The 12733-nt window shown below is 42.0% G+C and overlaps 1 protein-coding gene across 6 annotated transcripts in view; it reads right to left on the reverse strand.

Moving 5' to 3' along the window:
- NOS1 (nitric oxide synthase 1) overlaps positions 1-12733 on the reverse strand; it is a 672503-nt gene that overhangs the window by 131595 nt on the left and 528175 nt on the right. For all 6 annotated transcript variants that reach the window (XM_075324076.1, XM_075324084.1, XM_075324068.1 and 3 more), the window contains exon 3: positions 9202-9307. In XM_075324076.1, the coding sequence (XP_075180191.1) occupies positions 9202-9307 (106 nt within the window). The remainder of the gene's footprint in view (positions 1-9201; positions 9308-12733) is intronic.

Genomic DNA, 12733 nt, shown 5'->3' on the forward strand with positions numbered 1-12733 from the left:
TACCTGTGTTCTTCCATTTCCTTTCTATGTTCCTCACAGTGGAAACTGACAGTTTAAATCTCTGAGGCAACTTTTTGTATCCTTCCCCTGAACAACTATGTTGAATAATCTTTGTTTTCAGATCATTTGAGAGTTGTTTTGAGGAGCCCATGATGCCACTCTTCATAGGAGATTCAAATAGGAGAAAAACTTGCAAGTGGCCACCTTAAATACCTTTTCTCATGATTGGATACACCTGGCTATAAAGTTCAAAGCTCAATGAGGTTACAAAACCAATTTAGTGCTTTAGTAAGTCAGTAAAATGTAGTTAGGAGTGTTCAAATCAAGAAATTGATAAGGGTGCCTATACTTTTGCACCGGTCAAATTTTGTTTAAATGCGGATTGCACATTTTCTGTTAGTACAATAAACCTCATTTCAATCCAGAAATATTACTGAGTCCATCAGTTATTAGATATATGAAACTGAAATAGCTGTTGCAAAAACCCAAATTGTTATAAAGAAAAAAGGTTAACATTAATAGGGGTGCCCAAACTTTTTCATATGACTGTATATAGTGTTGGAAAAGTACTCAGGTGCATCACAGGAGAGAGGGGCTGATGCTCACCCTGATTACTTAAATCATAGCTGAGCCCAGCTGTAGAATAGCATAGGCAGAGATAACAAGGGGGTCATAAAGAAAAGTGAGAAGGGGGTTCATCGAGTGCTCAGTTACACACATACCAGATGCAGAAAAACGGTACACAAAGAAAGGCAGGTCATGGGAAATATAGTATATTGTAGCCCCAAAATATCTCTATTCTTTATTATGTAAACCAATATGTTTATTACTGACCAAATTGTATTAACATAGAGGACACTAAATGGTTTATAATATAAATGGGTAAAATCCTTCCCCAAGAATTAAATAGGCTGTCTAACTAAATAGAATTAGCAATATAGTATGATACTTACATGTGTAGATGTACCGCCCCAACACAGGTTTCATCAAATCTCCAGAAGAAGTTTGATGACACGTCTGTTGTGGCAGCAAGGACACTACATCTAACCAAACTCGGGAAAAAACAAAAATGCAGTTGTTGCGGGCGGGGGCAGCTGATGCTTCTGGGGCCACTCGGATCCGTGTTCGCTGCTTCGTCTCGAGTGGTGACCGGACCTGGGCTCGCACGGCCGTCCGTCCTCAGATCCGTCGGAAGGGGGAATATTTACAGCGGGTTTTGATGTGTCTGTGACGCCACCCGTGGGTTGCGGTGAGGGATGGTGACACCGCCGCGGCCTGGTGATGGGGCACCCGGGGCTGATGGAGTGGGGCAGCAAGATGTGATCCCCTCCACAGGTAGGGGAGATGTAGTCCCGGGGGCCCGTTGTCGGTACACGGGAGTGATGGCTGCTGGAGGTGGCGTGATGGGTTTGGACCAGGGATCCATGGTGTACTCACAGTTCAGAAATCACACACTTATCCAGGGGTAAACCAAGTTTCCAGTGACCGATCGCCGTTGGGGGGTGTATTCGGGTCCCACACTCGGGTGTAGCAAACAGGTGTCCCTTCCTCCTGCACTCTCTGTTTGTCTCTTCTGTGGGACAACTTCGCATGAAACGGGGAAGTCCACTCCCGGTACGGTGTATGTTTCGGAGCTGTGGCCCACGAAATCTGACCCTTGGAATCTCTGTGGGTTCTGACGGACACCCTATCCCTTGCATTGGGCTTCCGTTTCGCTCTCTGGGCGTCTGGAGATTAAGGCCTGAAACCTCGTCCTTTGTTGGTTAATTAACAAGGGGCATGCAACCTTCCTTGTCATAGGATCCAGGCACCCCGTCTGTGCATGGCCTCCGGACTGGATTCCCGCTGTTGGCACCGGCGAGCTACAATCCTGCCCCGGCCCACTTAAGGTCTCCTGCGACCGGATCTCCGTCTCCTGTGGCCCTTTTCACTGTCTGCCACCTAGCCGGATAGTCCAAGGGCGCCTACCCCTGACTCCGCTTCAACTTGCCTCTCTCCTCTACTCAACTCCACTCACTGACTGACTAACTTCAACTCCAAACTTCAACTCCAAACTCCAACTTCAACTGACTGTGTTCCCGCCCCTGACACCCCAGGAGCCCTAGGTGGGCGTTCTCATCCACCTGATCCCGCCCACTGGTGTGACCTTATTATCATGAGGGGGTGGCTAGGCTTTAATGGCTGTGTGTTGTACCTGGGTGTGGGTTTTTGGTGGTATCAAGGAGAGTGGATAAGTTATGTGACTACCTGGATTTGCCAGGGCGTCACACAGTAGCAGAGCAAAAAAACGAGTGCAGGTGCTACGAATACTGCGCAAAAAGTCGCCATGCAATATTCTTTGCCTTACTATTTAATTTATTTTTATTTTTTGTGCACCTATTTTGCTATCTCCTATGGTGATAAGTCATTCTTGTGTGTTTAATGCAAAAGTGCTCATATTGGTCTTTATTTCCTTCCCATAGGATGTTCTTATAGTTTTGCTATTATTCTTGTATTAATATTATTTTTATGTGTTTTTTGCATCTAGCCACATTATTTGCTTAATAATAATAATAATAATAATAATAATAATAATAATAATAATAATAATAATAATAACAATAATAATAACATTTATTATTCTTTGCAATTGATTTGTATGGGGTTTATTCTTTGGATTATTTTATCCTATTTTTTTGCTTGTATATTTTTGTACTTTTTAAATGTTTTTAAGATTATGTCAGTATTTTCTCTATAAATTTCATATTTATTTTTGGTGTGCACTATACCTTTCCTTGTATGCAAATCTCTTTCTTTATTCTGTATCTAAGCAAACCACCTACACATGTAAGTACTATACTATATCACTGCTTCTCTTTAGGCCGGTTTCACACTTGCGTTCAGCGCAATCCGCCGCTATGGAGAATAGCGCAGTCCGTTAACGCACTGCACTATTCTCCATAGACTTGTATTGACGACACACTGTAACGCAAGTGTCTGCGTTGCATCTGCTGCGTCGGGCGGAAGGAACACTGCATGTAGCGGTTTTTGTGACGTTAAAATATCGCACCTTGACGGATTCCGTTGGAATCCGCCAAGGTGTGTAATGATTGTCTATGGCAGCGGATTCCGCTGCAATGTGCTAAGTGGCGGAATCTGCTGACAGTTCCCGTCACGTTCTACTGAGCATGCTCAGCGTGTCCAGCAGAATGATCAAAATCGTTTAAAATCACTCCTGGTCTCTCTCCCCCCTCACCCACCCTCTCTCATACTCACCAATCACGGCGCAGCGCTGCACGGCTGTCACAAAGCTCCGGCGGCTTTTCCTCTTTTGAAAATGCCGGCCGCTCATTAATCCATCTTGTATTCACTGCTTTCCCCGCCCACCAGCGCCGATGATTGGTTGCAGTCAGACCCGCCCCCACGCTGCATGACAGCTGTCTCACTGCAACCAATCATAGACGCTGGTGGGCGGGTCTATATCGTGCAGTAAAATAAATAAATAAATAATTAAACGATCTGCGGTCCCCCCCAATTTTGATACCAGCCAAGATAAAGCCACAAGGCTGAAGGCTGGTATTCTCAGGATGGGGAGCCCCTCGTTATGGGGAGCCCCCCAGCCTAACAATATCAGCCAGCAGCCACCCGGAATTGCCGCATCCATTAGATGCGACAGTCCTGGGACTCTAACCGGCTCATCCCGAATTGCCCTGGTGCGGTGGCAATGGGGGTAATAAGGAGTTAATGGCAGCCCAAATCTGCTACTAAGTCTTAGGTTAATCATGGCAGGCATCTCCCCGAGATACCTTCCATGATTAACCTGTAAGTGAAAGTAAATAAACACAAACACCTGAAAAAATACTTTATTTGGAATAAAAGACAAAAAAAATCCTCTTTCCCCACTTTATTAATCCCCAAATACCGCCCCAGGTCCGGCGTAATCCACACGATGTCCCGCGACTCTTTCAGCTCTGCTACATGAAGCTGACAGGAGCGACAGTAGAACACGACTGCTCTGTGTCAGCTCCACGTAGCAACTAAAGTGAGCCGCGCGATCAGCTGTGCCCTAATTCAGGTGACCCGCGGACACAGCTCTCGGGTGGAGGACTGCAGCTGTGGCCGCGGGTCACCTGAGTGACGGCACAGCTGATCGCGCGGCTCACTGCGGTCACTCAGGGGATTTGCGGTCACCTCTCTCTCTCTCTCCTCCCAACCGCAAATCTCCTTTCCCGGTGAAACATTAAAAAAACAACAAAACGCAAAACATTCTTTTAAAGGAATCCGTTACCTTTATTAGCACACTATTTGCAACGCATCCGTCACATGCGTTACACAACGCACTGTGACGGATGCTTCACAACGCAAGTGTGAAACTGGCCTTAGTTGGACAGCCTATTCAGTGCTGTTGGAAGGGTTTTACCCATTTATATTATAAGACATTTAGTGTCCTCTATGTTTATACAATTTGGCCAGTAATAAACATGTTGATTTTGTTGATTTACATAGTATACATGTCCCTGAAACTTATAGCAGCGCTTTGCTTTTAACATATGTGGTATTTATTCACATGTATGTTATATTTAAGAATAAAGACTTTTTTTTGCCTATAATATACTTTTTTTGGGGGGGGTAGATGGCTTTTGGATTCATGTGTATGTTTTGAAGTTAGCAGGCTGATGGATGAGTCCTAGTTTAGTAAAGTCCAAGAAAATGTGCACCAGTCTGACTGCATTGTGCAAACTGAAAGGTTTGGTGGAGGAGGGATAGTGCTATGGGGGATCGATTTTCAGAGGTTGGGTTAGGATCCTTAGCTCCTGCAAAGGGAAATCTTAATGCTTCAACAGATCAAGACATTTTAGACAATTGTATGCTTCCAACTTTGGCGGAAAAGTTTGGGGAAGGTTCTGGTCCTTAAAGCACGATCCATATAAGCGTCATTGGGTCAATTTGGTGTATAAGAACTTGACTAGCTCACACACAATCTTGACCTTTAGCCCATCAAACAACTTTGGGGTGTACTGGAACAGAGACTTTGAGCTGGGTCATCTCATACATCATTAGTCTTTGACCTCACAAATGCTCTTCTGGGTGAATGGGAAAAATTCCCACAGACATACCCCACAGTCTTCCAGAAAGTCTTCTCAGAAGAGTGGCGGTCGCTTTAACGTTAAAGGGCAGGTGAAACATAAATTCCCATGAAACTAGAACATAATGTAGTAAATGGTCCAATAAGTGTCCCAAAACTTTTTACTATACAGTGTAGGTGGCATATTCAAAAAATGTAATGGGTTGTCCGGTCTAAAATTATAAGTCTGCGGTTACTCTATGTGACTGCAGACTTATGAATCCTAAAAGAGCACACACTGTACAGTGACATGACCACAATTGTGCGCTATGCATGTTCCTGGCCAGAACCTGACAATACAAGTATATGGCGTGGGCGGTTGTGACTAGTAGCCACGGCAGTCTAGTGGGTGTGGTCTTGCTCAATACACTTGTATTGCACGAGGTTGCACCCACTAGTTGAGTTCTGGCCGGGAACATGCATAGTGCACAATTGTGGTCACATGATCCCCATTCCCAGCTCAGAAACCAGTAAATCCTCGCAGCACACAGTGCCTGCACTGGGAGGATTCATAAGTCTGCAGTCACAGAATGACTATAGACTTATCATTTTATCAGTCCCATTCCGGCACTTCTGAGAACAGAGTCCTGGTGAATCTTCAAGCTGGGCACAGTGATGCACAATGGTATTAATGAGAACCTTCTATTTGCTGGCTATTATACAAAGTAGATGATCAGTATATTATGGACATTTACACTTTGTGCTTTCTGAATGGACTTCCGTTTTCTGTCTGCAAATCATATTCTGGTATTATGTGAGAATACCTCTTTAAGAGGCTCTTTGAATATATGTTGACTTATGGATCTCATATGGTTTTATCCGTATACCTGATTATTTGCTCCCTGGGTTTATATATGCATGTTTTTTTACTTTGCACTGTTTTGGAGAAAATACATTCATGACTGTTATTGTTTAGTCCCCATTATGAGTGACCAATTCTGTGTCCTAAATATATTTATATTGATAAGTTAATTTATATCTTTTTGGAACCGAATGATGTACAAATCTCCTGTCAGCGTCTCGCTTGTGGTTATCACTGCGATTTTGAACGCTGAATGACGCCAATAACCGCTCCCTGTTGGAGTTTCGGGGCGGAGCTTAAAGTCACCCCGGTCACATGACCGGGTCATGTGGCGTTGCGGTCCACTGTGGAACGCACGCCACTTCCTTGGTTCCATATGTATATTTATATATATATTTTTTATATATAGGAGACACAGGGGATTCAGCTCCTTCATTGCTGGGTACATGGTGGTTTTCAACACACCGGTTGGTAATTATTGTTAGCAATTGTGCCTATATAAAGCTGGGTCTGGTCATTGCTTACACATCCCATGATGAAGCCACACATGGTGGCGTACCGCATGAGGCAGGCGCATCCACAATACCTGCTTTATGGTTTAAAAATACCGCTTGGTTAGTATCCTGACTCTCTTTGATTTGTACCACACTTTTGCTAGTTAACTGCTGGGTGACAATGTAGTTGCATCTAACACTGTGTACATAATCTATTGAGCTGTATTGTATTTGGTTCATCAAATTATTACATAGTAAAGTCATTGTGGTTTCTGTGCCTTTTTGCATATGGGTGGGTCACTCTTTGTCCCCCCATTTTTTAATGGCTTTAATGTTTGTGCATTTGTCTAATAAATTCTTACACTTTTGCATTTATATTGAGAGCCTCTCTTGCTTCATTCGTTTATTATGGCTTTTTCCATTGCATAGATGGTTTAGCAGTGCCCGTATTCCCCTCTTTCTTGGTGTTTTTCGCTATGTATTACAGGTTGGAGCATGCTTCCACGCTTTCATGCTTATTTATGGTGGTGCCTTCTCTATTTTGTTTAGTGACTTATCATTTTAGATGAGACGACCCCGTTAAGTATTTGATCATCAGTTGCATACAGTAACTATTGTATTAAATTGTGTTTATAAACGCTTAAAATAATCGAAACTAAAATCTGCCATTAAAAATATAAATTAATAAATCAGCAGAATAGGAAGGTCTCTAATATCTGGTCATAGATCAGATCATGTCCTTACAGCATTTCCACTATTGTTCCCTGCTATATCTCCTAATATTTCAATCCAAGATGATGAAACATTTTAGATCGCCTATAGTTTTGCTTGGAAACATTTTCAAAATAGATTCTGTGACTGGGCGTTGATCCAGGGAACTATTCAGATTTTCATATGTGGAGTCGGGAAGGAATTTTTCCCACTAATGTGGCGCTTACTGTCTGTTGCATGGGGTTTTTTTTGCCTTCCTCTGGATCACATGTTAGGTTAGGTCATGGGTTGAACTTGATGGACTTAAAGAGGTGGTTCACCCCTTTTCATTACTAGCTACATCGATATTATCATCTCTGATGTCCAGTGATGTCATATCAACTTATTATTATATATTATATATATTATATATCATACATTTATATGGTTATAAATGACTTAATGACAAAATGTATAAATTGGTGGAGGAAGGCTGAACTACATGGACCTAGGTCTTTTTGCAACCTATGTAACTATGTAACTTGCTGTTGACCTGTCAATACTGCAGCCGGCCACAGTCTCCATGAGTCATTGGGCTGTGGACGATGTTTAACCCTCATCACAGCCCAGCGTCGCTCCTGCTTGCAGCTCTCTGCAGTGAAGGAGAAAGCAAGCAGATGCTGGATCCCCATCCCAGTCACTGAGGAAGACTGCAACCTTCCTCAGTTGACATGACAGCCTGGGGGGTCACGCGAAGGGGGTGAGCGGACCGCAATAGCGACTCTCACAGGCGCTATTGGCAACACAATGTATTTGAGAGAAACCTTGTTTCTCAACATAATATCGATGTGGCAAATGAAAAGGGGTGAACCATTCCTTTACGTCTACCTTCAATCTTAAAACACTATGAAACAATATAACTAACATTCTTTTCGATAAATGTTTGTTCAAATGAGCATTATTATTCTTTGTGAAACAGTTTGTGGGACCATCCTTTGACTAATGGGATTGTTGCTTGGTAACCATAGGGGAAATCTGATGCCACCTCTAGTGTTTATGCTGCTGTCCCATGGAGTGGCTGGGCACCACTCATGATGTCTTTCACGGGCACCTTCCTGCCCTCTAACCTGTAATCCCTGGGAGAAAAGGACCTCTGGGTTATGGAGATCCAATGCTAGCATGTTGTGTTTTTACCATCTCTCACATGTTAGTGTCTGAAGTTTCCGATTTCCAATTATTGAGCCATTGTCTGTTGGCTCTACCCGATGTTGCAAATTCTCGATTGTTAGGTAGAGGTCATCGGAGTAGATTTGAGGACTGACAACTCTATTGATGGACTGTAGTAAACAGAGAGCACAGTGTTGTCAGAATTTGTCTGAATCACCGTCACCATAAAGGCAGCTCTTTCAGTTTCATTCTTCTCCTCTCACCCTGCAGCACCTCAAGTTTTCAGATTTAATTAGAAAGCAGGTAGCAGACCCAGCGAGAGGGCATCGCAGTGTGCTTTATATTGAATGCAATAAGCTACCAATATGCCAACGGCAAAGTGCTCTCCATGGGATTGAAAGCAGTTTTTCTAATTTTGGCATAAATAAAATATTTAATCATTTGCATTTGGTTCTGTGTGTTTTACACTCCACTTAATTCTCATTTGATTTTTCTGAAGTTCAGATTGCCGTTATTTCTCGCTGTATGTCTCTTGTTATTTTAAGTTTCACAAAGCTCTTGCTGTTAATATTTCAGATAAAAAAAATGTATTAAAACATCATAGTATAACAATGCGCAAGATATAAAAGGTCATAAATAGCTTTAGAAATATCCATTGATTGAAGTAAATAGGTGTTATTAAATATGGCCCGGTCTCAGAAGATTATCGGACGCATTCCAGAATGCACAATGTAATGTTTGATTTGTCAGAAATAAGTGACAATCTTGACTGTTAGTCAATAGTGAACACCAATTTGTCCTTAGGATTATAATACTCAATGAATGATAGAACATAGATGAGATTTGGAGACAATATCCAGAACAACCATGACAAGTAATGCTTCTGCCAAATCCCGGTATCATACAAATTAGCGTAAAATATAAGAGCCGAACATCTGTCATACCTGATCACATTCCAGGTAAGGGTTGTTTAATACGACAGGCATATTACTATTGTTCCTCCATACATCATTTATGGTGCCATCATTTGCTCCTACTTTCTGGGTTTTGCTGAAAATAAAGCAAACAGTTATTAATGTATAACATTAGCATAGCAAGTCAAAGACCATAGATATATAACACATATTCAGAGTTTAGAATGTATTTATATTAGAGCATGTTGAATGTTTCACGTTGTCCAGGAGTATTATATTGATGACCTATCTCTAGGTTCACTCGCCACCCTACCCAATCCTACCCACCATTACACAGTTTAATCCCTTACCCCATGGCAATTTTCCGTCATTCGTTTTTTCCTCCCTTTCTTCCAAGAGCCATACCTGTTTTATTTTCCCGTCAATATAGCCAAATGAGGACTTGCTTTTTGCTGGACAAGTTTTACTTTTAAATGACTCCATTCATTCTGCCCCATATTGTACTGGAAAATAGGAAATACAATTCCAAGTGCCGTAAAAATGCAAAAAAAACAAGAGATAAATGACATGGACCAACTTATTATGCAGGAGCAGCGGGAAATTAACATAACTTCACTATACAAAGCTTTACGAGAGGTGTTAGTTCCCTTAAGCACAGATAAGACCCTGGGAACATGAGGCGTGGTTGGGTATTCTTCGTGTGGGCTAGACAGGAGGACAAAAGTGTGCTAAGTTGTTGGGGGGGTTATTTTAGAATAGAAGGGGGGGGAAACAAGGGAAACCGGAGGAATAGTTAATTGCCAATAACCTGTAAATGGACATGGTGAATCCATACTTGCTATATTGTTTAACAAGATGTAATGCATATGAAAATTTGGAATAAAATTTGGTGTTTAAAAAAAAAAATGCAAAAAAAATAATACAATTTTACGATTGTTTTTAGGTTTTTATATTTACCATGTTCATGACTTGACTTGAATTATGTTTCCCAGGTCACTAAAGTTCATAGATACTAAACATTTAGAGTTTTATTTTTATTTAAGTGGTGAAAAAAAAATCAGAAATTTGTCAAAAAAACCCAATAGCGGTTTTGTCGAACTTTCCGAGATCTGTAGCGTGCTCATTTTTGGGGATCTGGGACTCAGTGATAGCTTATTTTTTACTTTTTGAGCTTTGGTTTCTAATTATCCCATTTTTGCGTAGATACAATGTTTTTATCGCCTTATATTGCAGTTTATTGTGATGTTGTGGCAACCAAAAAAACCTAATTCCCGGTCAGATTAATTTATTTTACATTTTCATAGAAAGGGCATTTTTAAACAGGGCAATACCAAATATGTGATTTTTTTTAAATTGTTTCATTTTCAATAGGGAAAAAGGGAGGTGGATGATTAGAACTTTTTTTTCACATTTTTTAAAGCTTATATTTTGTCTTGTTTTTAAAAGGCACCTTAGAGGATTTCAAGCCGATATAGTCCGATCGCTTCTGTTGTTCAGAACGGTGCTTCAGCATTAGCATCAACGTCACCAATAACTCCACTCTGTACAGCAGAAATGCTGATCTCCTATGAACGCTGGCACTCAGTCGGCATTCACAGGAACTATGTCATAACAGCGACAGGGGTCATGAGCTGATCCCTGGCTGTCAAGACAACCTAACAGCACCCCATGATAATGTCACAGGGCCACTAATGGAGGAGGGGAATGACGCAATAGTTTTGAAATAAAAAGCTATTATTTTAAACAGTATTTACATCCAGCCGCCATTAGAGCTGATAATAGCTTATTGGTGGGGGTGCCAGGTAAAAGGGTTCATTAACGCCAAGTGATTGGCACCACTAAAGGGCCGCCGGTCCATAAACATATACACATTAGCAGTCATTTAATAGCCTGTTTACGCTGTAAATGATGGGCACTCAACGATCTGTAATTCAGTGCGCATAGCCTGGAATTGTTTTTGGCAGTGAAAGCCTTGTTTAAACAGAGCGATTATCTTTCCAGGTAAATGCAGCTTAAGGCGGGCTTTACACGCTGCGACATTGCTAGCAATTGCTAGCGATGTGGTGCGCGATACCACCCGCCCCCGTCGCACATGCGATAAGTGGTGATTGCTGCCGTAGCGAACATTATCGCTATGGCAGCTTTACACGCATATACCTGGTCGGCGACGTCGTTGTAACCATTGAACAATCCCTCCTTCAAGGGGGAGGTGCGTTCGGCGTCACAGCAACGTCACCGCGACATCACTAAGCGGCTGGCCAATAGAAGCAGAGGGGCGGAGATGAGCGGGACATAACATCCCGCCCACCTTCTCCCTTCCGCATTTGCGGTGGACGCAGGTAAGGAGATGTTTGTCGTACCTGCGGTTTCACACACAGTGATGTGTGATGCTGCAGGAATGACAAACAACATCGTACCGGCAGCAGCAGCAATATGAAAAGGAGCGACGTGTCACCGATCAACGATTTTTGACGTTTTTGCGATCGGTGATCATTGCTCCTAGGGTTTACACGCTGCGATGTCAGTAACGGCGCCGGATGTGCGTCACTAACGACGTGACCCCGACAATATATCGTTACCGATGTCGCAACGTGTAAAGCCCGCCTAAGACTCTCCCACCAATCTGCTATTCATGAGAATAAGGACATTATTCTGAAAGTCCTGGACAACTCTTCAAATGGAAACACATACTTTATTACACAAGGTATCCACCTTTTAACCATAATTTTCAGGCATCCTTCATTTCCACAGTACCCTAGAAAAGAGTCATACTTAGCAGTAATATTATGTATAACTTTCATACAAAAAATACAAAACTGTGAGTTTATGACCTGGTTTTCAGATAAATGCTATTTTGTCATGTTTAACAATGTTGTATGTTCTAAACTGGACAACCCTTAACATTCATATGCAATAGGCACACTGGCTGATACAGAAAGAAAAAAAGCCTTTGTACAAAAACAGTATATGGACCCTTATCAGTCCAATAATTCATCAAAATGTACAATTCCTCTTGCTTTGGAGGTTGAAATGGGCCCCCTTACCTCTTGGGTCCCTGTGTGGCTGCACAGGTTGCACAATAATATGTCCGTCCCTGAATAGGCATGATTCACAGCAGACATTCTTCTTCTCCAGAGAGTTTTGTAACATTCATTGGCGAACACAGACAGAAAAGGGCCCTTGTACAATAACAGTATACAGTTAGGTCCAGAAATATTTGGACAGTGACACAATTTTCGCGAGTTGGGCTCTGCATGCCACCACATTGGATTTGAAATGAAACCTCTACAACAGAATTCAAGTGCAGATTGTAACGTTTAATTTGAAGGTTTGAACAAAAATATCTGATAGAAATTGTAGGAATTGTACACATTTCTTTACAAACACTCCACATTTTAGAAGGTCAAAAGTAATTGGACAAATAAACCAAACCCAAACAAAATATTTTTATTTTCAATATTTTGTTGCGAATCCTTTGGAGGCAATCACTGCCTTAAGTCTGGAACCCATGGACATCACCAAACGCTGGGTTTCCTCCTTCTTAATGCATTGCCAGGCCTTT

Source organism: Anomaloglossus baeobatrachus, chromosome 1 (assembly GCF_048569485.1).
Source record: "Anomaloglossus baeobatrachus isolate aAnoBae1 chromosome 1, aAnoBae1.hap1, whole genome shotgun sequence".
Lineage (NCBI taxonomy): Eukaryota > Metazoa > Chordata > Amphibia > Anura > Aromobatidae > Anomaloglossus > Anomaloglossus baeobatrachus.